This window comes from Staurois parvus, unplaced genomic scaffold, assembly GCF_062004578.1.
Source record: "Staurois parvus isolate SC_StPar_1 unplaced genomic scaffold, SC_StPar_1.0 ptg000114l, whole genome shotgun sequence".
NCBI classification, from domain to species: Eukaryota; Metazoa; Chordata; class Amphibia; order Anura; family Ranidae; genus Staurois; species Staurois parvus.
In genome coordinates this window covers 8,093,298-8,119,957 of record NW_028317910.1, presented here as the reverse complement: position 1 = coordinate 8,119,957, position 26,660 = coordinate 8,093,298, and the positions used below count along the sequence as shown (strand labels likewise).

The 26,660-nt window shown below is 44.1% G+C and overlaps 1 protein-coding gene across 1 annotated transcript; it reads left to right on the top strand.

Annotated features, from left to right (window-relative positions):
* Positions 1-7,892: 7,892 nt before the first annotated feature.
* On the top strand, positions 7,893-22,897 carry ATP6V1E1 (ATPase H+ transporting V1 subunit E1). Its single transcript, XM_089671846.1, has 9 exons — positions 7,893-8,050; positions 12,938-13,003; positions 13,340-13,449; positions 13,575-13,641; positions 20,173-20,262; positions 20,368-20,436; positions 20,837-20,931; positions 21,892-21,979; positions 22,152-22,897. Exons 1-9 carry the CDS (start codon positions 8,018-8,020, stop codon positions 22,212-22,214), a joined length of 681 nt encoding a protein of 226 aa, XP_089527972.1. The 5' UTR covers positions 7,893-8,017; the 3' UTR covers positions 22,215-22,897.
* Positions 22,898-26,660: the final 3,763 nt, after the last annotated feature.

The following is a 26,660-nucleotide window of genomic DNA, read 5'->3' as shown; positions in this document are numbered from 1 at the left end:
CTGCACCCTGCACAAAGATTTTCCAGCTAATGGACTACAATCTATGTACCTGCAACCTGAGCGATTGTTACTGGGTCGGGCTAATTACGCAACTAACCCTTTACACTGCCACCACCTCATTTTTGTACAGAGAAAGAGGAAACTCGTGTTATCAGTTATAACACTATAATGATTGAAATAATCGTCTGTATAAAACGGTCCGCAGGCTGGTTATACAGAGGTTTAAACAAACAGTAGCGTCTCTTCAAAGGCAGGGATTCATAAATTGCAATTAGGAGCTGTAGAAACAGTTCAACACTTTCAGAAAGAAAGATTTATTACTAAAAGGGTCAAACAGGTGCAGTAAAAATATTTACAGAGAAGATGTAACTAAGATATATATATATATATATATATATATACATATATATATATATATATAAATATACAGAGAACCATAGCACAGTAAAGAGATATCAGAGAGAGGTGAAAGGGTTAAAGTACTTGCCAAAGTCCTGGGTTTAGCAGATCCAAGTCAGAGCAGGAGGGTGCTTTGATCTCCCTATGTTACGATGGAAAAATTCTTCAACTCTCTTTTCTTAGGCTTGACAGCCTGCTTTAAAGTTTCCCAGCAGGGGGTGGTTCTGAGTAACTGACCAATACTCTGTTTAGGGAGGGATCGGCAGGCGGAACCCAAAATTGGAACCAACATCTTTCATAATTCATATTCTGGTCTATAACTTCCCAGCTGCACACATGACAATGTACCCGCGGGTATATTATTATGCAGACAAGTCTGAGGATTATCTAGAAATGAATTATGAAATTATATGTTGCACTGTTCACGAGTTCTATGTTTCGGCTCCCCGATGGTCCGAGATAATTCGAATGACCCATCAAACTGTTTGCCTGCTCCTAGCCAATCTGACAGGATGTCTGGTTTTTATGTAAGTCTCTCATATTCCAAGATATGACACATAGTGGATAAATGGAGTTTAACAGAGTTTATCTGATTCTGTCACCTCCACTGAGTTAGGCTCATCAGGTCAGCATTTGTTTCAACTTCTGGGAAGGCTCTTTATCTGTTTTACGAGGTGTGAAACTACACAGGCACGTTGGTCAGTGAGGCTCCAATTCTTTTGGGAACACTGGCCTTATCCTGGCCTAGGAAGGAAAGGCTACACTTTCGCAGACCGCTCAGCACTGAGCTAGAAATGCCTTGCCCGGCCAGTGACTCATAAACACTACACATACACACACTGGCCAGAGGTCTCCTCTCAGTGAGAGGGAGGGGTGGAAAGATGAAGGGAGAAAATGGAGATGCCTAACAAAATGGTTGAACCGTGTCCATCTCTGATGCGCATGTTTGCGACAGGACCCCCGGGCAATAGGGGATCATGGGGCCCCTGTGTCCTTGCCCACACTCTAAAAAGCCTATAAAAAAGGTACCAGGGGCATTTCATGGGGCCCCCTACTGACCCCGGGCCCTTGGGCAGTGCCCGGGTGCTCGAATGGTCAGCCCGCCCCTGTTCATTAGACAGACCATCTCCCTGTGTATAGAGAATATATATAATTTTACAGAAGATCTCGCTATGCATAGAGAATATCCATCATTATACAGAAGATCTCCCTGTGTATAGAGAATATATATCATTATACAGAAGATCTCCCTGTGTATAGAGAGTATTATCATTATATAGATGATCTCCCTGTGTATAGAATATATATATCATTATATAGAGGATATCCCTGTGTATAGAGAATATATATATCATTATATAGATGATCTCCCTGTGTATAGAGAATATATATATCATTATAAAGAGGATCTCCCTGTGTATAGAGAATATATATCATTATATAGAAGATCTCCCTGTGTATAGATAATATATATCATTATATAGAAGATCTCCCTGTGTATAAAGAATATATATCATTATATAGAAGATCTCCCTGTGTATAGAGAATATACAGTCAGGTCCATAAATATTGGGACATTGACACAATTCTAACATTTTTGGCTCTATACACCACCACAATAGATTTAAAATGAAACCAACAAGATATGCTTTAACTGCAGACTGTCAGCTTTAATTTGACGGTATTTACATCCAAATCAGGTGAATGGCGTAGGAATTACAACAGTTTGCCCGACCCAGTAACAATCGCTCAGGTTGCAGGTACATAGATTGTAGTCCATTAGCTGGAAAATCTTTGTGCAGGGTGCAGCTGGGCGTGGTATTGTTACGCACGTCACATCGCGGTTTGGATCGGCCAGTCCTTCGGTCATGAGTTCGGTGAGAAGGTCTGGGGTTTGATGCCGCAACCGTGACAGGCCTCATGAGTTGTCAGTCCGCCCCTGCTAATGAAACCAACAAGATATGCTTTAACTGCAGACTGTCAGCTTTAATTTGAGGGTATTTACATCCAAATCAGGTGAACGGCGTAGGAATTACAACAGTTTGCATATGTGCCTCCCACTTGTTAAGGGACCAAAAGTAATGGGACAATTGGCTTCTCAGCTGTTCCATGGCCAGGTGTGTGTTATTCCCTCATTATCCCAATTACAATGAGCAGATAAAAGGTCCAGAGTTCATTTCAAGTGTGCTATTTGCATTTGAAATCTGTTGCTGTCAACTCTCAAGATGAGATCCAAAGAGCTGTCACTATCAGTGAAGCAAGCCATCATTAGGCTGAAAAAACAAAACAAACCCATCAGAGAGATAGAAAAAACATTAGGCGTGGCCAAAACAACTGTTTGGAACATTCTTAAAAAGAAGGAACGCATCGGTAAGCTCAGCAACACCAAAAGACCCGAAAGACCACGGAAAACAACTGTGGTGGATGACCAAAGAATTCTTTCCCTGGTGAAGAAAACACCCTTCACAACAGTTGGCCAGATCAAGAACACTCTCCAGGAGGTAGGTGTATGTGTGTCAAAGTCAACAATCAAGAGAAGACTTCACCAGAGTGAATACAGAGGGTTCACCACAAGATGGAAACCATTGGTGAGCCTCAAAAACAGGAAGGCCAGATTAGAGTTTGCCAAATGACATCTAAAAAAGCCTTCACAGTTCTGGGACAACATCCTATGGACAGATGAGATCGAGATCAACTTGTACCAGAGTGATGGGAAGAGAAGAGTATGGAGAAGGAAAGGAACTGCTCATGATCCTAAGCATACCACCTCATCAGTGAAGCATGGTGGTGGTAGTGTCATGGCGTGGGCATGTATGGCTGCCAATGGAACTGGTTCTCTTGTATTTATTGATGATGTGACTGCTGACAAAAGCAGCAGGATGAATTCTGAAGTGTTTCGGGCAATATTATCTGCTCATATTTAGCCAAATGCTTCAGAATTCATTGGACGCCACTTCACAGTGCAGATGGACAATGACCCAAAGCATACTGCAAAAGCAACCAAAGAGTTTTTTAAGGGAAAGAAGTGGAATGTTATGCAATGGCCAAGTCAATCACCTGACCGGAATCCGATTGAGCATGCATTTCACTTGCTGAAGACAAAACTGAAGGGAAAATGCCCCAAGAACAAGCAGGAACTGAAGACAGTTGCAGTAGAGGCCTGGCAGAGCATCACCAGGGATGAAATCCAGCGTCTGGTGATGTCTATGCGTTCCAGACTTCAGGCTGTAATTGACTGCAAAGGATTTGCAACCAAGTATTAAAAAGTGAAAGTTTGATTTATGATTATTATTCTGTCCCATTACTTTTGGTCCCTTAACAAGTGGGAGGCACATATGCAAATTGTTGTAATTCTTACACCGTTCACCTGATTTGGATGTAAATACCCTCAAATTAAAGCTGACAGTCTGCAGTTAAAGCACGTCTTGTTTGTTTCATTTCAAATCCATTGTGGTGGTGTATAGAGCCAAAAATGTTAGAATTGTGTCGATGTCCCAATATTTATGGACCTGACTGTATATCATTATATAGAGGATCTCCCTGTGTATAGAGAATATATATCATTATAGAGAAGATCTCCCTGTGTATAGAGAATATCCATCATTAGACAGAGGATCTCCCTGTGTATAGAGAATATATATCATTATATAGAGGATCTCCCTGTGTATAGAGAATATATATCATTATATAGAGGATCTCCCTGTGTATAGAGAATATATATCATTATAGAGAAGATCTCCCTGTGTATAGAGAATATCCATCATTAGACAGAGGATCTCCCTGTGTATAGAGAATATATATCATTATATAGAGGATTTCCCTGTGTATAGAGAATATATATCATTATATAGAGGATCTCCCTGTGTATAGAGAATATATATCATTATATAGAGGATCTCCCTGTGTATAGAGAATATATATCATTATATAGAGGATCTCCCTGTGTATAGAGAATATATATCATTATATAGAGGATCTCCCTGTGTATAGAGAATATATATCATTATATAGAGGATCTCCCTGTGTATAGAGAATATATATCATTATACAGAGGATCTCCCTGTGTATAGAGAATATATATCATTATACAGAGTATCTCCCTGTGTATAGAGAATATATATCATTATATAGAAGATCTCCCTGTGTATAGAGAATATATATCATTATACAGAGTATCTCCCTGTGTATAGAGAATATATATCATTATATAGAAGATCTCCCTGTGTATAGAGAATATATATCATTATATAGAAGATATCCCTGCGTATAGAGCAGGGGTCGCCAAACTTACTAAACAAAAGGCCAGTTTACTGTCCTTTGGACTTTAGGGGGGGCCGGACTGTGCCATTGGGAGTAGAAAAGGTCCTGACATCAGTTGGAAAAAACAATACCCCATATTTGGTGTCATTGGAAGGGATTGTGCCTCATCATTGGTGTCACTGGGTCCCATTGTTAGTGTCACTGAGAGAAATTGTGTCATGTTGTTGTCAGTGGAAGGAATTGTGTCCCATTGTTGGTGTCATTGGCAGGAATTGTGCCCCTTCATTGGTGTCAGTGGGGAAAATTATGCCCCATTGTTGGTATCAGTGGATGAAATAGTGCCCCAAGGGTCGAATAAAAGCAAGCAAAGAGCCGCATCTGGCCCCCGGGCTGCAGTTTGGAGACCACTGGTATAGAGAATATCCATCATTATACAGAAAATCTCCCTGTGATATTCCACCCTATGGCCAACAGAGGGAGCAGGCTGACAACGCTGCTTCTAATTGTGAATCAGTATGTTGTCAGCCTGCAACAGGAAGTGCTGTCACTTGCAGGATCTCCAGGTGTGAGATCACAGTCACAAAATATGATTTGCTGATGAAAACTATATACTGTGAGACATGGTGAAAAAATGTTTATATGCACACTTTAATGTGAAAATTGAATTCTACAGGAATTTCCCGGAATGTATTAACAGGGAAGCCCCTGTATTCTATACAACTGAAGTGCTGTACACAGAGGTGACACGTACACAGAGAGAAATAGGATGATTATAGAAAATGACATAGTGGTGACCTGCTGGCATTGTGCACGGATGTATACAGTATGTGGAGGTATGGATCAGATGGTGGGCGTACAAGGAGGTATATAGATAGATATGGGGTGTGAGCGTATACATTATATGTAAATGAAGAGAGCTGAGTACAGAGGATCTACATTTTATTCATTACAAGTACTTATATAGTACTGTCAGTTTACACAGCACTTCCCATATATTGTACATTCACATCAGTCCCTGCCCTCGAGGAGCTTACAGTCTAATGTCCTCACATACTAGGGCCAATTTAGACAGGAGCCAATGAAACTACCAGCATGTCTTTGGAGTGTGGGAGGAAACCGGAGTACCTGGAGGAAACCCACGCAGGCACTGGGAGAACATGTAAACTCCAGGCAGGTAGTGCTGTGGTTGGGATTGGAAACTGACGAGCCTGGTGTACCACTTAGCCAGGTGTAGTGTGTGGGAGATTGGTGTATAAATATATATGGGAGTATAAAGGGAAAAGAAAACCTATATCTATATTAAAAAGTATACAGATATTTAATTTGTACATCTTCAGCACAGGTTTCCTTTATACAGCGGTAGGCATGAGGGGGGTATACAGAGGTAGATGAGGGTGTATAGAAGTAAGTAAGTGGATGGATGGTATACAGAGGTAGGGGGAGGTGCCAGTGGTAGGAAGGGAGGTATATACAGGGAGGCGTTGGTATACAGAGGTAGGAGGGAATATATACAAGGAGGTGTTGATATACAGCGATAAGAGGGGTATATACAAGGATATGCTGGTTTACAGTTAGGAAGGGGTGTATATACAGAGAAGTGTTGTATACAGAGATAGGAGGGGATATACACAGGGAGGTGTTGGTATACAGAGGTAGTTGGGGGTGTATACAGGGAGGTGTTGGTATACAGAGATATGAGGAGGTGTATACAGGGAGGTGTTAGAATACAGTAGGAGGGGGTGTATACAGGGAGGTGTTGGTATACAGAGTTTGTTGTGGTGTATACAGGGAAGTGTTGGTATACAGAGGTAGTTGGGAGTGTATATAGGGAGGTGTTGGTATACAGAGGTAGTTGGGGTGTATACAGGGAGGTGTTGGTATACAGAGGTAGTTGGGGGTGTATACAGGGAGGTATTGGTATACAGAGGTAGCTGGGGTGTATACAGGGAGGTGTTGGTATACAGAGGTAAGAGGAGGTGTATACAGGGAGGTGTTGGTATACAGAGGTAAGAGGAGGTGTGTACAGGTAGGTGTTGGTATACACAGGTAGTTAGGGGTGTATATAGGGAGGTGTTGGTATACAGAGGTAGGAGGAGGGGTATACAGGGAGGTGGCGGAATACAGAGGTAGTTAGGGTGTATACAGGGAGGTGTTGGTATACAGAGGTAGGAGGAGGTGTATACAGGGAGGTGTTGGTATACAGAGGTGGGAGGAGGTGTATACAGGGAGGTGTTGGTATACAGAGGTAGTAGGAAGTGTATACAGGGAGGTGTTGGTATACAGAGGTAGGAGGAGGTGTATACAGGGAGGTGTTGGTATACAGAGGTGGGAAGAGGTGTATACAGGGAGGTGTTGGTATACAGAGGTAGTTGGGGGTGTATACAGGGAGGTGTTGGTATACAGAGGTGGGAAGGGTTGTATACAGGGAGGTGTTGGTATACAGAGGTGGGAGGAGGTGTATATAGGGAGGTGTTGGTAGACAGAGGTGGGAGGAGGTGTATACAGGGAGGTGTTGGTATACAGAGGTGGGAGGAGGTGTATACAGGGAGGTGTTGGTATACAGAGGTGGGAGGAGGGGTATACAGGGAGGTGTTGGTATACAGAGGTGGGAGGAGGGGTATACAGGGAGGTGTTGGTATACAGAGGTAGTTGGGGGTGTATACAGGGAGGTGTTGGTATACAGAGGTGGGAGGAGGGGTATACAGGGAGGTGTTGGTATACAGAGGTGGGAGGAGGTGTATGCAGGGAGGTGTTGGTATACAGAGGTGGGAGGAGGTGTATACAGGGAGGTGTTGGTATACAGAGGTGGGAGGAGGTGTATGCAGGGAGGTGTTGGTATACAGAGGTGGGAGGAGGGGTATGCAGGGAGGTGTTGGTATACAGAGGTGGGAGGAGGGGTATGCAGGGAGGTGTTGGTATACAGAGGTGGGAGGAGGGGTATACAGGGAGGTGTTGGTATACAGAGGTAGTTGGGGGTGTATACAGGGAGGTGTTGGTATACAGAGGTGGGAGGAGGTGTATGCAGGGAGGTGTTGGTATACAGAGGTGGGAGGAGGTGTATGCAGGGAGGTGTTGGTATACAGAGGTGGGAGGAGGTGTATGCAGGGAGGTGTTGGTATACAGAGGTGGGAGGAGGTGTCAATAGTGACCTTGCTGATCCAGGCAGAGGAGATCCAGTGTGTGGGCGGGGTCAGGCTGACAGGTAGGCGGGAGAATCTCTGATCGAGGCGCTCCTCCTTTCTCCGGTGATAGTCAGCTGACCCGGAAGTGGGCGTGTCTTAAGTCAGCTGATCTCCGTATAAGACGAGTGCCAGGCTCTCGGTGTCATTGTACATCTCCGCTCCTCCATCTGTCAAACATGGCGCTCAGCGATGCCGACGTTCAGAAACAGGTGAGAGTGCGGGGCCCGGGGAGGGGTGGTGGTGATGATGGCGGCGCTGTGCTCCGTGGGTCAGGCGAGGTGGTGGGGAGGGAGATCTCTATGGTGCGGATGGATGGAGGGCGGACGGACGGACGGACGGACGGACGGACGGACGACTCTCAATCTACTTCTTTCTGAGCCGTCCTGTTGTCAGATTGATTAAAAATGGCGACTATGTGCTCCTATTGTAGGGGATGGCTGAGGTATTTCCTTGGAGGGAATGATGTACATGGAGTCTCCCCGGGGTGCAGAGGGGGATGGGGGAGGGGCAGGGTGGATGCATGCTTTTGTAGTGGAGGGGATCTCCTCTGAGAAGGGGGGTGGATGGGGGCCCTCCCCTGGAATGGGGTGTGAGGTGGATGGGGGTCCCCCAATCTGGATGGGGGTAGTATTCAATGTACTCCCCTGCCTCCCATGACAGTGCGGTGCTCAGTTAGTCAGTGTCATGTGATCAGTGTGAGGTCACATGATGCTGGACTGAGGTTCCTCATTGTGTTCATACAGTATGTCATTATTCTTGGTAACCCCCCCCCTCCTCCTCCTGGAGGTATTTTTGTCATCCCAGCACTGGGCTGCCTCTGTCTGCTGAAGGACTACAACTCCCAGCATGCTGACTCTTCTACACATGGCTGGTGATATCACATGATCAGTATACGTAGTGGGTGGGCACACGGCAGCCTTAGTGGAGTCCTATAGTAGTGAAGGTTGCCATTGCTGGCCTCTTACAAAATGCTTCTTGCCTGGCTGTATCGGTCTTCAGTACTTGAGTCTCTGGACCCAGCAAGTATGCTGTACACTACAGTTAGAGAAGACCAAATTCCTTCTGTGGTTACTTCCAGATCTGTGACTCAATTGGCATGACAACCGGGGATGGAATCTTCTGCAAGGTAGTCAGCAATGGCAGGATCCTTCACTCTCCTATGACAGGTTCATGTTACATGACATTGGAATATGGACAGGGCAGCCGTGTGTGTGGGTCCTCGACTCCCCGATAGATTGGGGTCGGTAGGTTGCTAAGCCAGCACTGGGCTGAATGCTGGCATTCCAGGTGAGCAGTTCTTGTTGACTGTAAACAGCAGTGTCAGCTCTCTCTGCTCCTGGCTGGATCCACCGTGAGCCTGAGGTTAGACAGCATCTGGCTGGAGCAGGAATCTCTTGTAGGACGAGGCCAACTCGTTGTTTAGGTCATAACAGGGTCTGTCCCTCCTGTAAACACAGCGCTGTGATGGGGAGCTGGGGTGTGCAGACCGGCCCTCCATGTATGACAGTGATGTAGGCTTCTAGCACCCTGCGATTTCCTGGCTCCTCCCACAGCGCTATCATAGGTTTTTATCACTTGCAGATGGGCTCCCCAGGATTTGGTGTATTTATGAACATCTATCATGTAATGTGACCCAATGTTAGAGCTGTGTAATATCTGCAGCAATGGGATGGAACTGGGAATACTGAACACAAGATATGACCCCCCCCCCCCCCCCATATAATTTCAGAAGGGTGTATAGTTAATAATCTATAGAGTTCCTTCCCTGTTGTAAATTTGCCATCAGTGTTTAGCTGTTGTCACCAGGACAAGAAGTGAGTGGAAATCTCTGAAATGGGGCCCCAGAGAGAAGTAAGTGATCGGGGTCTAATTTCCCCTCTATTCAAAATTGTAAAGGTTGCCTGGACATACACTAAGAAACTTGTCCGGATGTTGTCCTCCATAATTGCAGGCTGCAGAGCGTTGACTCCATGAAGCAGTGCAGATGCCAATACAGTAATGTAGGTGACAGTTCCAGGCCCTCATCACCTAGTGATCATGGACAGGATCACCAGGAAACTGCCATTTATTTTTATTTTTTTTTGTCACTCCCTCATTGAATGAAATCCTGCAGGACCTACTGAGTGACCCCATTCACACCTGAGCACTTAGAATTGTCTTTCCTGAAGTGCTTCACCAACACTCAAACTCAAGATTCCTATTACTTTCAATGGTGTCTGTTCACACGAGCGCCATGTCTGAAAAATTAATAAATGACTGATTTCTTGCCTCTCCTCCTAGTAACTCTTTCTATTGACTAAAGACGTTTAAAGTGGATGTAAAGGCAGAAGTGTGTTTTGGTTTTGTTGCCTTAATGCAGTCTATGAAGTAAGGTAAAAATCTTCTGCATGCAACTACCCCCTGCCCCCCCCCCCCCCCCAATACTTACTGGAGCCTGATCTCGATCCAATGATCTGCACGTGAGCAGAGGTTCTCTGGCTCCTCATTGGCTCAGATGCAGGAGCCATTGCTGTCGACCAGAGCCAGTGAGGAGAGTGTGGGTGAAGCTGAGCCCCAGATTGTGTGTCTTATAGACTCACCTTGAGCAGACACCAGTGACTGCATAGCAGCAGCTTGCTATTGGGGCACTTTGAGGGAGAGGGGGGGATGCCAGGAGCACCAGCAGGTGATCAAAGAAGAGGCTTGGGGCTGCCCTGTGCAAAACCATTACCCAGATTAGGGAAGAATGATATTTTTACAATCCCTAAAACAAGGGTAGAGATGTACAACAGATGCGCCGACTATCTGAATCTGCTGAAATGTATCTGGGCGAGCAGTGCCAGAACAATATTCTTCTGCTTCAGCCATTGAGGTGATGGTGCCATGGGGGAAGGTAATCTGTCTCTTGGTGGTCATGATGCATCCTGTTGTCGAGGATCGCCTGTGTGGCACAGACTGGAAATTGTGAGGCCCTGCATGTCATGTGAGTGACCTGAGCAGTCACTGTGACCTCAAATGTCTTCTGTTTCCTAAATATCTGTTCAGCGCTGTGTTATGAGTGACTACAAGGAGGTGGTGTCACTGGACAATCCACCAGCGTTGTCTTACAATGAGCCTTCTGCTGAGCACACACTTGCTGTGCGTTCCACCTTTACTATCATCACTTCAATGTTCTCCTCCTGAGTCTTCCACCCCCCCCCCCCCCCCCCAAAAAAAAAGCTATTGGGTGATCTGACCCTAGTGAGTTTGGAAGGGCCAATGGATCCATGCAGATCTCCGGTAGGGCACATACTGTGTACAATATAATTCATTCATATAGTAACACTAGTGTGATGTGTGGGGAAATGCAGACTTCAGGCTTTCTTTCCACAATGCGCTGAATGTCACTGTGACGCAGGGCACCACATCTCTGTTCAAAGGCCTGAATGTACACGTTCAAATAAATAAAAATAAAAAAAAATCCCTCACGGTAGATTTAGACTTGCATCCAGATCTCCCTTGCCTCTGAAGCCCAGTCTGCATTTTTGAATCTCGCTTCAGAGGCTACTGATGGGGTGACACCCTCACTGCCTGTTTAAAACCCTTTCAGCCAGCAATCCTGCTACAGCTGTGTACATTGCACTTGGTTGCAGGGCGTCTGACACTGTCACATTTATTTGAATATGTAGCACTCAATGGGCTTGCGGCCTGCTACATGTCAGGTGAAGGACATGAAGAATCCCACCCGCGGCATGTAAACATCCCCATCTGCTCCCTATTGCAGCCTAAGGGGGAGTGGTTGGCTGGTGGCAAAAGTGCAGCTCAACTGTGCATTTTGCTGCCCCCCAACTGCAAGGCCAAAGAAAGCCTTAAAGTAACTAAAGGCAAACCTTAAGTGTTGGATGGAGTGGAGAGGGATTAGAATGCCTGTCAGGTTTTTATTGCTGTCTGTACTCCCATTAAGAAGATTCACCCTCTTTGTCCTGTTTACCATTTATCATTGAAAGGAAAATCCCTAATTTCTCGATTGCCCCCGGGAAAGTAATGAAGGGAAATCATCCAATGGGGACGATAGTTGTGCTGAAATGGGGGTCCCCAAGGAATTCCATTAAATTTGCAGGGATTTCCTCCCACTTCCTGTTTGGCTATGGAGCAGGAAGTGAAGGGAAATCTCTGCAATGGGACACAGATGGTGTGAGAAAAAAAAAATATCTGACGGGTTACAATCCTCCCTTGCTCTGTCCAAAATGGGAGGGTGTAATATATACCAAAAAGCACGTTGAGGACAAACCTAAACACTTAATTGTATCCAAGCAGGCAGGTCCTTTTACTACATAGTTACAGGTAAATCTAAAGAAAACTGTAATGTATGGCCAGCCTTAGGCTGGCCATACACTATACAATTTTCTTTAGATTTACCAAAAACCATGTAATATGAGGTCAAACCTGAACAACACTTTCAGTGGTATCCAATTGGGCAGGTCCTTGCACTACATACTTGAAGGTAAATCTAAAGAAAATTGGACAGCAAATTGTATAGTGTATGGCCAGCCTTAGTGTGTGGCTGGTGTGAACGTGATAAAGGTACATATAGGTGAATATTCAAGTTATCTTCAGGTCTCCTGTCCTGTTCACACCTGGTTGCATAATCCGGTATCATAGAGAACAGTTGTGTGTGGGTTTTTTTTTGTTTTTTTTTTTTTTAGTGTTTTTTGAGCTACAAATCCCTCAAGTGTGAATGCAGAGTAAAGATCTGAATCTTATCGGCTGTACAACCTGATTTGAGTGTCTGAATGATTAATCCATTGTACTCAACACCACCATTAGTGTTAACACAGAGGAAATGAGGCTGGTGAAGTGTTACATTCCTCCCTACAGTGCCACAAATCTCACCTCCTTCTGACCAGCTGAGAACCCCCCCCCCCCCTTCCTAAATCAAACATTAATTTCTGTAAAATAAAATCCTTGCATTGACAGACCTATTTCTTACCCAGAAATATAACGAAACTAGTTGCCTGTAAAATTAATTGAAAACAATGTTCCCAATCTGATGAGAATCCTCCAATGTATGTAAGCCATGCCGTGTCAGTTCGGTCTCCAGCATCCCCCTTACTGACATCCTATGTTCTATGTTCCAGATCAAGCACATGATGGCTTTCATCGAGCAGGAGGCCAATGAAAAGGCAGAAGAGATCGATGCCAAGGTGAGTGTCTGAGGAGGAGCAGAGACACCGCCACCTGTAACATGTACTGTGCGTATCAAGGGCCCTTTCTGTATTAACCTGGAGGATTCAAAGTCAATCCAGCAGTGCAGAGTATTTCAGGAGAGGAGGTTTTTAGATAGAGGAAGGAGAAGAGTCCTCCAGCAGTGCAGATTCAGGAGAGACGAGTTGTATAGAGCAAAGTGCAGATTATTTCAGAAGAGGAGTGTTAGATGGTGGAAGAGTTAATCTATTGTGGTGTTTTTGTGTAACCCTGGTTTACTCAATTAAAAACATGTAATTTTCAGTTCTGCAACTGTAAAATGTGACTCTTCTCAGGCAGAGGAGGAATTTAACATCGAAAAGGGTCGTCTGGTGCAAACGCAGCGGTTAAAGATCATGGAGTATTATGAGAAGAAGGAAAAGCAGATTGAGCAGCAGAAGAAAATGTGAGTCCAATATAGTCGCCAAGAGATCACTCTGAGCCTGACTTCATACTGCAGTTTGCTGTATTTGTGTTCTCTTTTTCTTTTTGTGCAAGAAGAAAAATTTATTTTTTCCATCTGTCTTTCAGTCAGATGTCCAATTTGATGAACCAAGCCCGATTGAAGGTGTTGAAAGCGCGAGATGACCTGATCAGCGTGAGTGTATCTTCCTTCTTTCCAGTGTGGTGATCTAAGCAGTGCTCCCCCTTAGATGATCACCGGCCTGCTGCACAGTGTATGTACAGTGCCTTGAAAGTATTCATACCCCTTGAAATTTTTTCATGTTACAACCAAAAACATAAATGTGTCTTATACAATGGACCAACAAAAAGTGGCACATCTTTGTGAAGTGGAAGGAAAATGGTAAATGGTTTTCAAAATGTTTTGCAAATATCTGAAAAGTGTGGTGGCATTTGTATTCTCCCCCCCCCCCCCCCCCGAGTCAATACTGTGTAGAACCACCTTTTGCTGTAATTACAGCTGCAAGTCTTTTTGGGGATTTCTCTACCAAAATTTTTGCCCATTCTTATTTAAAAAAAAAAATAGCTCAAGTCAGATTGGATGGAGCGCATATGAACAACAATTTTTCCAGTCTTGCCACAGGTTCTCAATTGGATTTAGGTCTGGACTTTGACTGGACCATTCTAACACATGAATATGCTTTGATCTAATCCATTCCATTGTAGCTCTGGCTGTATGTTTTAGGGTCATTGTCCTGCTGAAGGGTGAACCTTCGCTCATGTTTTTTGCAGACTCTAACAGGTTGTCTTCTAAGACTAAAGAACCAGCAAACACAAATGCTCCTGCGCTTGGGGATGGACTCGATGCAGGCTACAACCACATTAAGAATGTCCTGGAACATGCACACCTTGCTGCCCTCAAATGGACCAGGGGAATCCAAAGATACTGAATGGGGAAAGAACAAAGAGAGGGTGCACAGGCCTAGGGCATTACCATAAAAAATTAAAGTAGGTGTTGTACTCACAAACGACAATATAGTCAAGGCACATCGTATAAGAACAGCTGGGTCAACACCGCGCTGAGTAACAGTCCGCAATAGGGAGTTTAGAGGCTCTGAAGAGGCAAGTCCTCGAAACGCGTCAGCCTTTTGGATGTCAAACTCCCTATTGCGGACTGCTACTCAGCGCGGTGTTGATCCAGCTGTTCTTTTATGATATGCCTTGACTATATTGTTTGTGAGTACAACACCTACTTTAATAAAAAATAAACACTTTTTATGGTAATGCACTAGGCCTGTGCGCCCTCTTTGTTCTTTCCCATTTTGTCTTCTAAGACTGCCCTGTATTTGGCTTCATCCATCTTCCCTGTCCCTGATTGAAAAAAAGGCTTCCCCACAATATGATGCCGCCACCACCATGTTTCACGGTGGGGATGGTGTGTTCAGGGTGATGTGTGATTCTCCCACCTGAGCTGTGGATCTCTGTAGCTCCTCCAGAGTTTCCATTGGCTGCTTCTCTGATTAATGCTCTCCTTGCCCAGCCTGTGTGTTTTTAGATGTACGGCCATGTCTTGGTAGGTTTGCAGTTGTCATAATCTTTCCGTTTTTGGATTATGGATTGAACCGTGTTCTGTGGGATAATCTAACCCTTCTTTAAACTTCTCCACAACTTTATCTCTGACCTGTCTATGTTCCTTGGCCTTCATGATGTTTGTTCACTGTTTTGTCTAACAAACATCTGAGGGCTTCACAGAATAGCTGTATTTATACTGTAATTAAATTTACACTTAGGTGGACTCTATTTACTAATTAGGTGCCTTCTGAAGGCAACTAGTTCCACTAGATTTTAGTTGGGGGTATCAGAGTAAAGGGGGCTGAATACAAATGCACACCACACTTTTTAGATTTATTTGTAAAAAATATAAATTTTTATTTTAAATCTTTTCGTTCCAATTTGTGTATCACTTTGGTCAATCACATAAATACATTTTTGGTTGTAACATGACTATAGAATTTCAAGGGGTATGAATACTTTCAAGGCACTGTACAGCTGCTGTTTGGCTCTGTGCATGTGCTGAGAGGGGAAATTCAATTCATTGCGCAAGTCTGTTCCAGAGGTTATGAAAGAGGAAGACTCTCTAAGGATGGTGGCAATGTTCAGGAGCTCTGAGCACACATTTCCACATCTTGCACCAGACGTGGTGTGTGTGTGTGTGTGTGTGTGTGTGTGTGTGTGTGTGTGTGTGTGTGTGTGTGTGTGTGTGTCCCCGTCCATACACAAGATCCTCTTCTCTTCCCCCACCCCTTCTTCCCCCTATATTTTTTTTTTTATATTTTTTTTTTTTATTTTTTTCCCTCTCTTCTTCCCCTTGTCTTGTGGTGGGACTGCGTGTAAATGAATGGCCACACAACAGTCCTACTTCACCTGGTATTAGTGTACCCTTAGCATTGTTGGCCAGTTTGCAGGTGTCAACTCTACACTTCCCAGAACTCTCTACTGTTTAACCAGATAGCCGGATTATAGCTGGCACCCACGCTTTTCCCATGTCATACACTCATCGGCCACTTTATTTGGTCCATCTTGCTGGTAGCATTTTGGACCCCTTTTGCCTTCAAAACTGCCTTAATTCGTCGTGGCATAGATTCACCAAGGTGTTTGAAACATTCTTCAGATTTTGGTCCATATTGACATAATGGCATCACACAGATTTGTCAGCTGCACATCCATGATGCAAATCTTCCTTTCCACCACATCGCAAACGTGCTCTATTGGATTGAGCTCTGGTGACTGTGGAAGCCATTGGAGTACAGTGAACTCATTGTCCTGTTTAAGATCTGAGCTTTGTGACATGGTGCATTACCCTGCTGGAATTTAGCCATCAGAAGATGGGTACATTGTAGTCAAAGGGATGGACATGGTCAGCAACAATACTCAGGTAGGCTGTGGCATTTAAACGATGCTCTGTTGGTACTAATTGGCCTAAAGTGTGCCAAGAAAATATCCCCCACACCATTACACCACCAGCCTGAACCATTGATATAAGGCAGGATGGATCCATGTTTACTCCAAATTCTGACCCTACCATCTGAATGTTGTAGCTGAAATCAAGACCAGGCAAATGTTTTTCCAATCTTTTATTGTCCAATTTTGGTGAGCCTATGTGTGTTGTAGCCTTCATTCCTGTTCTTGGCTGAGAGGCATGGCACCTGGTGTGGTCTTCTGTTGCTGTAGCCCATCTGCTTCAAGGTTCAGAGATGGTCTTCTGCATACCTTGGTTGTAATCAGTGGTTATTTGAGTTCCTTTTCTAAACTTATTCCGGGACAGCACCTTGAGGTGTAGAGCTCTTCCCTCCGGGACAGGAAATGCATGAGCCTTAAAAGGCGGACCTCCCAGGCCCCCTTCAGGTTGTTTCCTCTGGAAGGGGGGGGGTTTCTGGTAATCTTAAATTTTTTTTTTTTTTTTTTTTTTTTTTTCTCTTGAGGAAGACTGATCCCAGCCATGGAACAAAGGTCCAAAGTTAGACACCCCCTTTATCTAAAGTCTCTAAAAAGACAGACTTGGCATTTGAAGATAAGGGGCCCTAAAAGATCTCTTGGATAAGAGGAGAAATCTTAATCCAGAGGGCCTTGGATTCCACCTCTATTCGCTTTACCGGCTGCCTGTGTCACCAGAAATTTTGGAATGCTGGCTTACCCAGTTACTCTTCTCTCAGCAGGGACTTCCAGGCAGCAAACTCTAAAATCCTTTGCTGTATAAAGCGGTAGGTTTCCTCGTGGATGCCTTGGTCGAATCAGTTAAGCTAGCCGTGAGAACTTCTGCCCTGAATTCAGAAGAGGGCATTTATGGTTAAAGACCTGGGCAGGGGACTTGGCATCCAAGCTGTGCCTTTTGGTACCTTGCGCGTTTTACAGGAGAGAACCTTTTTTTGGTCCATGCCTCAAGGAGGCTCTGGCATATACGGCCGATAAAGAGGGCATTTCCAGAGTAAGAAATCTTACTCCAGGAGGGTGTTTTTTTTTTTTTTTTTTTTTTTTTGTTTTGTCAAGACTCGGGTTCAGCCCAAGAAACACTGGAAAGGGTAAAGGGGGGGGGGGGGGGGGGAGGAGGAGAATCTTATTCTATCCTTCTCAGGGCCCTGCCAAGTGACTTGAGCGTCCCAGTGGGAGGAAGACTGGGGACCTTTCTCCCTCTGTGGGCTTCAATCTCCTGGAACCTGTACATTCTGGACTTGATAGGAAAAGGGTACAGGTTGGCGTTTGTCTTCAGTCCCCCTGCCGGGTATCTGGTAACCAATCTTCCCAAGGATTGGGAGAAGGCACAGGCTCTGTGTGGCCTAATTGGAGACCTGGTAGATCAACGGGTCCTTACTCGAGGTCTCCAGAACGAGGAGGGGATGTTATTCCATCGGGCAAGTTTTTGATGTATCCTAAACCTGTGCCCTCTCAATTAGATTCCATCCCAAAGTGTTTGTACCTTTTTTTTTTTTTTTTTTTTTTTTTTAAAGAATATCAATCGAAGATCCTCAAATCAAAGCGCTTCTAGCTGTCCAGTGAGTGTCGGGTGCTTTTCAAGCAGATCTAGTAGACCGTCACCTGCAGATCCGTTCAGACAATATGGCTATGGTAGCATACATCAACAAACATGCATCAGCAATCGTGGACAGCGTTCTGTCTTTGGTCAAGCAAAACTTTCATTCGATATCTGCCATCCATCTGAAAGGAGCGTAGAATTCCCTGGCGGAGTTCCTAAGTCAGCATCCAGTTAAACACAACAAATGGTCTCTCAACCAAGAAGTGTTTGCGAGCATCATTTTGAGGTGGTGCATTCTGGCGGCCGATCTTTGTTTCACAGGAAAACTGCAAAGGCAGCCGGTTCTTCTCCCAAAATCTGCAATATCAGGCTTTGGGTGTAGATGCCTTTGCAAACACATGCGTGCTCAATCTCTTATGAGCTTCCTCCAGTGAGGCTGATCCCAGCAGTCCTGCAGAATTTTGTGAAAACAAACCTCATTCTGGTGGCCCTGTTTTGGCCAAAGAGACCATGGTCTGGAAGAGAGAATGAGGGAGCTATCTGGTCTCTTGGGGTTCAGTGAGAGCCTTGAGGTTGGCAGTGTGGCTACTGAAGAACTGAAAGTTCAGGGGTTTTCTGACAGAGTAGTAAGGACTTTGGAAAACTGCTGCAAACCAGTTATAGAGCTATTTATGCTAAGGTCTGGAAAAGATTCAACTCCTGGTTGTTGGGTTGGATCCCTCTGGATATCCTGGCGGTGTTAGATTTCTTCCAGGATAGGGCAGATCAGTGCCTTTCAGTTAACACTTTAAAGGTGCAGGCCTTGGCCCTTAGTGGTAACCCCCCCCCCCCTTTTTTTTTTTTTTTTTTTTCCCCCTCTGGGTGTGTTTCCTGTCCCGGAGGGAGGAGCTCTATATCTCAAGGGGCTGTCCTGGAAGACTTGTAGAAAAGGAGTTACCAGTAAGTCTAACACTGGTACTCGATCATCTTGAACCAGTCTGCCCATTCTGCTGACATCAACAAGACTTTTTTTTTTTTTTTTTTTTTTTTTATTTATACAACTTTGTGTGATCTGTCAACACTAGAGTTGGTTGTGCATGAAAATCCCAGTAGACCAACAGTTTCTGAAATCCTTAGACCAAACTGTCTGGCACCAACAACCATGCCATGTTCAAAGTCCCTTAAATCCCTTTTCTTACCCATTCTGATGCTCTGTTTGTTTGAATTTCACAAAGTCCTCTTCACCACATCTAGGTGCCTAAGTGCATTGACTTGCTGCCATGTGATTAGCAATTTGTGTTACTAAGCAATTGAACAGGGGTACCTAATAATAAATAGGCCAGTGAGTGTGTGTTTATACACGGTGCACACAAACCTAATCCAGTACAGGAGTATTGTCCTCCCCAGATTATCAACTTCAGAAATCACCTCCAAGACTGTGGTGTGTATTGTGGTAGAGTGGCTTCTGTAATATATTGAAATTGCCTACTCTGATTTCACTGCACTCTAAGCTTCTTAAGTCTGAGCCCATATAATTGCCTGGCTAGAGGATATCCAGCATCATCTAGCTCTTTCCTCCCCAGGCTATTTGTTCCTGGCCCACCCCTCTCATTGGATTTAATTTCCTTCACGTATGTGGGCTTGCCTAGAGCAGTCTGCATGCAAATACAGTATGCATAGGAACACCCACTTGCCTAGATTGACAGCCTCATATGTGAGTGTAACCTAGGGTGGTCTGCATGCAAATGCAGCTGGACTAGGTACATCCGCTTCAAACTGACATCCACTCATCAAGGCATATTTTGATATTTGCAGAATTCCTATATTGGCCATCTCACTGCTTGCATCAGGGTGGGGTACTGAGGCAGGGTGCTGTGATGTTTCTGGGAAGCTATATACAAATTCTGCACCTCCAACCTCCTGCTATAACCTGCCTGCATTGCACAGAACAAATGATATGATTGCTGGCAGGGGACCCCAGAAGAGGTCTGTGTCATTTTTTTTAACTCTTTTAAACCTTTAGTGATCTGAGCCTTATTGGTTGCTGGTGATGTTGGCCCTCCTTTTTTTGAATGTGCTATTGATGATTCTTGAGCTCTGTATGGCCACTGTTTGACTTTGTCTGTTAACACTGGTGTGTTGGGGGGGGGGGGGTGTTTAACACAGTGCTTTTTACGTCCTATGTGTCCATTCTTTAACTGATTGTTATTCTCATAGGAGCTCCTAAACGAGGCAAAGCAACGACTTGCACGGGTGGTGAAGGACCCAGCACGGTATCAGGCCCTGCTGGATGGGCTTATTTTACAGGTAAAGGATGGATGTGATTTCTCTGTAATGTATAGACTCCTGGATGTTTTTCCTCTCCTAACTGATCTTCCACTGCCTGGGGTGTGTGGGTATTTTTTTTAATAGGGCTTGTACCAGCTGCTGGAATCAAAGGTTGTTATCCGGTGTCGCAAGGAGGACCTGCCTCTTGTTAGGGTGAGTGCTAACAAAGGTTGTACAGAGAAAATTGTTTCTAGTTGGTCAGTTATCCAGTGATGGAGCAATAGATTGTGACCTGCATGGGGACACCCCATTTTCTGTGTACCCTGTGCTGGGTTTCATCCTAAATGTTGTAAGAGGTAATGGACATAGCAGCAGGGATACAGACCCAGGAACATGATGCAGGAATCCCTTTTTGTAATGGGCAAAGCTGGTGTGTAGACGTGGGAACCCTTCATAATGAGCACTGCAGGTGCCTGAAAATGGACAAGGGGGTATCTTTTTTTTTTTTTTTTTTTTTTTATTAAATATATAACTAGAAAGCCTGACTGGTCTTCAGGCTCTCTTGATCCCAATTGTGTTTTTGTTACATCTGCTGCTTATTTTCCTCTTCTAGAATTCTGTGCAGAAAAATATTCCCATTTACAAGGCAGCAACCAAAAGAGATGTGGAGGTGGTCATCGACCAAGATGGATACCTGGCCCCTGAGATGTAAGAAATCCTGCAAAAAAGATTTTGTTTTCACAATAGACCCCCCCCTCCCCCTTAGCCAACCAGCTGTGAATGGACACATTAAAAAAAAAAACATGGATGCACACAGGACTTGACTACTAGGCTCCAGATCCCATTCCAAGCTTTTCATCAGATTAAAGAATGAACCTCAATCGGCATTTGATGCCAGGTAATGTAGCCTGACAAGGGGGGGGGGGTGAGCTGAAGAGTAATTGTTTACCCCAGAGGTCCTCAAACTGTGGCCCGCCGAGGCCAATTATCCAGCCTGCTGGCAGGGGTGTAGTTTCCGTGAGGAAGGGAAACCAAGTACAGGGGCGAGCAGGGGGCTGCTGTACCTTACCTGGTTCCAGTCCCACGACAATCCAGTCCAGGAAGCGCTGCTCCTTCATTCTCTCCTGCCGCTCAGCTCCGCCTCCTCACCAGTGATTGGGTGCCAGAACTGTAGCTCAGGAAAGGCAAACAGGTGGCCAATTGCCTGTGAGGAGGCGGAGCCAAGCGGCCCCACGAACATCGAGTGAGGGAGAGGCCGGAGTGAAGGACAGCTGACCGGTAAGTGTGATTTGCTGATGCTGCAACCAGGTATGCTGGCTGCAGCAGCACCATGCTGGAACGGGTCAGCAAGCTGAGTTTCATTGGTGTCAGTGGGAGGAATAGTGTCCCATCATTGGTGTCACTATTCCTTCCCCCCCCCCCCCACCTGACACCAACGATGGGGCACTATTCCCCCTGCCCCTCCCATACTGACAACGATGGGGCAGTGCGTACCACTGTTAGACTTACTGGTAAGTCTATAACAGCCAATCAGAAATGGCCACTGATATGACTCTAATCTGTTTAGACCCAGGTTGCTAGATGCACCACCTGCCTGAATATAGCACTGTACGCGTTCTCCTTCATTGGAGTTCTTTTTTTTTTTTTTTTTTTTTTTTCTCTCCTCAGTGCTGGAGGTATAGAGCTTTACAACGCAGATGGCAAGATCAAGGTGGCAAACACACTGGAGAGTCGGCTGGACCTCATTGCCCAGCAGGTTTGTGTCTTTTGGATACTTATGTGCTTTTTATCCAAATACTTCAGGAAAGGAGTTGGAGGAATGAGCATAATACTCTACCAATGCAGAGTATTTCAAGAGATCGTATTTAGAATCTTCCAGTAGGTGCCACTGCTTTTATAGTAACAATGCTGCGTTCCCTTTCTTTCAGATGATGCCAGAAATTCGAGTTGCTTTGTTTGGGGCAAACACAAACCGCAAGTTCATGGACTGAGTGATGCCATATACTGCTCCCTAGTGTACAGAAAAGTGAAATTCATGAATATTTTATGTTCCTTGTCGTTTTTTTTTTTTTTTTTTTTTTAGTTGTGGTTTTATGTGCTTGGCTTGTTTTATTTGTATATAGAAGTGGCCTGTGACAGGTGCTGTGATCACAATACTGGCATTCCTAGAACTCGATGCATATATTTTTGTCCTGCCTTTTTGTTTTACAGTGAGTGTGGAAGTCTAAAGCCTCTGTTCTTTTAATGGCAGAACTGAATTTTTAGGCTTCTGTTGTAACTTTGGTCATTCCCTGCTCGTGCCTCCTATGACTGGATGTGATGCATAGTGGCTTGTATCACCTGGTGCTCTGATCAGCGAGCTGCTTTATGGTCCAACACAAGCCGTAAGACAGGCTGTGCCTTGTATTAACAGCTGCGGCATCTGTTGCCTCCACCTTCCATGCATTTGTCACTGTACTCCCCTCTAAATGGCCCTTGTGTTATAGGCCTGTCCCAGTCTGACTTTTTGTGATGGTAGCAATCATGTGAATTTATCTTTTATTTATTACATTTAACTGAGACTGTCTGATCCACTCCCTGTACTTGTCTAAGAGTTGCCTGGATGTGTTCACAAAGTAACTCCAGGCAAATGGCTAAAGAAAATAAGATTAAATAAAACCTAGATTGGAGGATATCTGTGATTAAATCTAAACAATCTTTTTCTGCCTATTACAGTGCTGCCAGTATTATGCAGTGCTTTACATACTGGACCTTCATATCAGTTACTGCCCTCAAAAGGTGTTGGTGTCCAGTAGGAGCTAATTAATGCAACAGAATGTCTTGTACTTTGGGAGAAATGGCACAATAGCCCAGGTAAAGCATGGAAAATCCATGGACGTGGTGTCCTGGGCAAGATTCAAGCCAAGAACTTCAGTCCTAACCACTATGCCAATGCAATATGTTCAACCATGATTATACTTGTGCCAGTGTTTCTACACCCCCTCCTACCCCCACCCCAGCTGGTAGTGGCATTTTACATTGCACAGTCAGCCAGGTGTGCAATTCAGATAAGTCCTATCCCTAACTTGCAGCCTATGATATGACAGTGAAGAAACACCAGCTGTCTGTTAAAGATTATTCCTCTGTTCTCCCATCCTGTCAAAATGTTACTTGTCAGCATTTAGCACACCTTAAGCCTGGGTTCACACTAATGTGGTGCAGGAAACAATGTGAATTCTGTGCATTTCTTGAATTACATTTGCATGGTGTTCATGCGATCTGGTGCAGGTGTCAAATGGGTGAGAACACTGATGTGATTCACATGCAGGTTAAAAAAAAAAAAAAAAAAAAAAGGTCTTGCACCTTTTTGGTGTGCTTGTGATTTTGAGCCATGCAAAATATAGTGCTCAAATCGCACCACACAGACATTGCATGTAATTCGCACAGGAATATGGTGTGATGCCTGTGCCAATCCTGTGGGTTTGCTGTGCTTTGCTCAAAGTACAGCAGGACTATACTGTGAAGCTGCCCAAAACACTTGCTAGGGCTGCTTATAATCAGATTTTATTTATGATTGCAAAACCTGCTTGATTATAAAGTATGAGCTGAAGTTTGGGTTCCATTTGTTAGTGTATTTACATCCTGTACTCTAATACTCCCAGCTTGACACGGTTGCCGTCCAAAGATGCTCCTTCAGCTACAGTGTGAGCACTCTATTGCAAGAGGCATGTTACTGGCTAGATCATGGTGGGGGGGGGACATACAGTCACCACATCTAATGATTGGTAATCTGCAACATATTACATTTTTGGATTTGAGCTTAGGAATGTTTTTTTTAAGGGGTGGAGTGACACAGGTGCTGGAAAGCTCCACAACCAAGTCTGTGCTTAGAGCCAAATACTGCCTATGGGAAGAGGTTTGGTCTCATGGACCTATATTCTCAGCCATTCCTCTTCATCATAGGCACTAGTAATATAGAGGCTTATCTCTCCTTGCAAAAGTGCTGTCTGCTTAGATGTGATCCAATATCTTTAGTACTTTTGGAGTCACTAGCACACATCACAAGTTCTTGAATTGCATGCTTGTTCCAGTGGAGTGACAAAGTATCTTAAGCCAGGCAAGTACAATTCTCAGGAAAAGGTCATCAGTTGTGGCCCTGTTCTCTTAATGGAGATTTTCTGCAAAGGATAAGTGTACTTTAAAAGAACATATATATGATATTTTTTTTTTGGGGGGTCCTCTGACTTGACACACCCTCTTTGCATGCCTACTTACATTGATCTGATGGCTCCTATTCTTCTGTTTGTACATATAGTCGTTTAAGTTGCACAGTCATGTCTGTGCATTACAGCTTACAGACCTCATAGGAGGTGGTCTTCAATTATCTTTGCCATCATGACACAGCCCCATGGAAGTTTTTGGGCTATTAATGCATAGCTGTGGGTAGGATAGTGAGGACTTGCAACACTGGATCTAAACACACAGTGGAACGGCAGCTGGAGGTAAGTTTTTAAAGTGGTGGAGAGGGAGTAGTGGGTTAGGTTGAGGGGAGAGGAGAAATACACTTATCCTTTAAAAGATCATGTCATGTTAATTCTTTAATGTAAAGCAATATCTGAATACTCCTTGCTGCCAGCATTACCAAATGTAGCTCCACACCTGAAAAAGTCTGCTGGGAACATCATTCTTCTGTAGCACTCACTGGTTCCTCTTGCTGATGACCTTGTTTTGTCATTTACTTTCCCATGAAATTTTGAGTCAACTCACTGGACAGTGAGCAAGCAGGTGTTACACAGAGGGGGAGATTTACTAAATCTGGTGAAGGTGGGCATCGTAACAAATCTGCTTCCAGGTTTTATTTTCAAAGTTTAATAGAACAAGCTGGAGTTAGACACTGATATTGGATACTTTGCACAGCTGCACCAGATTTAATTATTCTCTCCCTTAGTAATCTTAACACATTGATAAAACTTGCCATATTATATATTTTTTTTTTGTCACTAAAACACAAAATTTTTAGTAAGGGTTTATTTATACATAAATATATTTTCTCTGACCCAATGCAAGATAACCTCTTTATGGCTAATCCCCATGTATGTATGTGTGGGGTTATGTATATAACCTGTCTTTTTTAGTAATCCAGACCATAGTTTACGTGAGTGAAGTAGTCTTTCCGCAATACCTTTCACAATCTAGCTTTCTCAGGAGACTAGAGGGAGAGTAAAATTGCACCCCCTGCCCGTATGAAGATCACACGAAGGAGTCAGCAAACCAATGTTTCCAGTGGAGAACAGTTGAGGCACCTAGGATACTTTTGTCAGCCATAATTTAACTCAGAGCATTCAATCTGGCTGACAGTATCTAGTACAAAGACTTCACATTAATGGAATAAACAACCGCTTACATCTGCAACCTACATTGACACCCCCTATGGCAATATTCTGATCGACTCGAATGTGCTCACTGACCTCAGGTTTCCACGAGGTGTCCCAAGTGCTTCCCCTGTCCTCCATGGGATGCATTGACTGGTTTGCTGAATCAGTGGGATATTTGGAAGAGCAATGGTGCAATGTTAACCTTCCTTTATCCTCCTGAGGAAAAACTATTCCCTTTCTTCTTTCAAGTACACTGATAACTGGACTACTGAAAAGGTGACTTATACGCTGTTGTAATAAATAAGTGGATTAGTCATACTGAAAAGGTTACTCTGCACTATGTGCAAGAAAATATACAGCATGTAATGTGTATAAATGATGCCTTTCCCTGTGAAAAGGGATTTTACTTGATTAATTTTATTTTAGTGTATAGTTTAATAAAAATGGTGGTTCTATAACTGTGTTAAGACTACTATCTGGCCTCTTGCATGTCCCTAGGTTTGTTTGAACACATTCAAGGTAATTTTTTGTTTTAGTGTTCTTGTACATGGTTCCACAACTCATCTGCCAGTCCTGAATATATCTCTTCAGTTTCATAGGAAGGTGCAAAGCTGACATGTGTGATGGGTGGCATATGTATTGTGTTATGTCTGTGGTGCAACATGAGACCTGGCCTGGCTCCTGCAACTTTCTGCAGGTGCTGTCATTGAGTGTATGGGATTATGCTGCCCAAGACATCAGTGATCCTCCACTAGACTGATGACAGATAATTAAAATGTGATAAATTCCAATTTGGGAATGCCACTCCTGCCAGTACTTGAGCTTTGGATAAATTGTGATTGCTTCAGATTGTGCTCTGACAGATTCAGACAACAAGATGCAAAGTCACTAGTACTCCACAATAAATATATGAAATACATTTACCTGAAGGCACCATCACATAAGCCAAAAAGAGGCTTTTTTTTTTTTTTTTTTGGAGGGGGGGGAGACTCAGTTTCCTTTTCTTAACGTGACCTACTGTACGTAGTGTCTTTTTTAGCTGGCTCAAACATAGGGACAGTATTGTAGAAATTGGACCCTTCA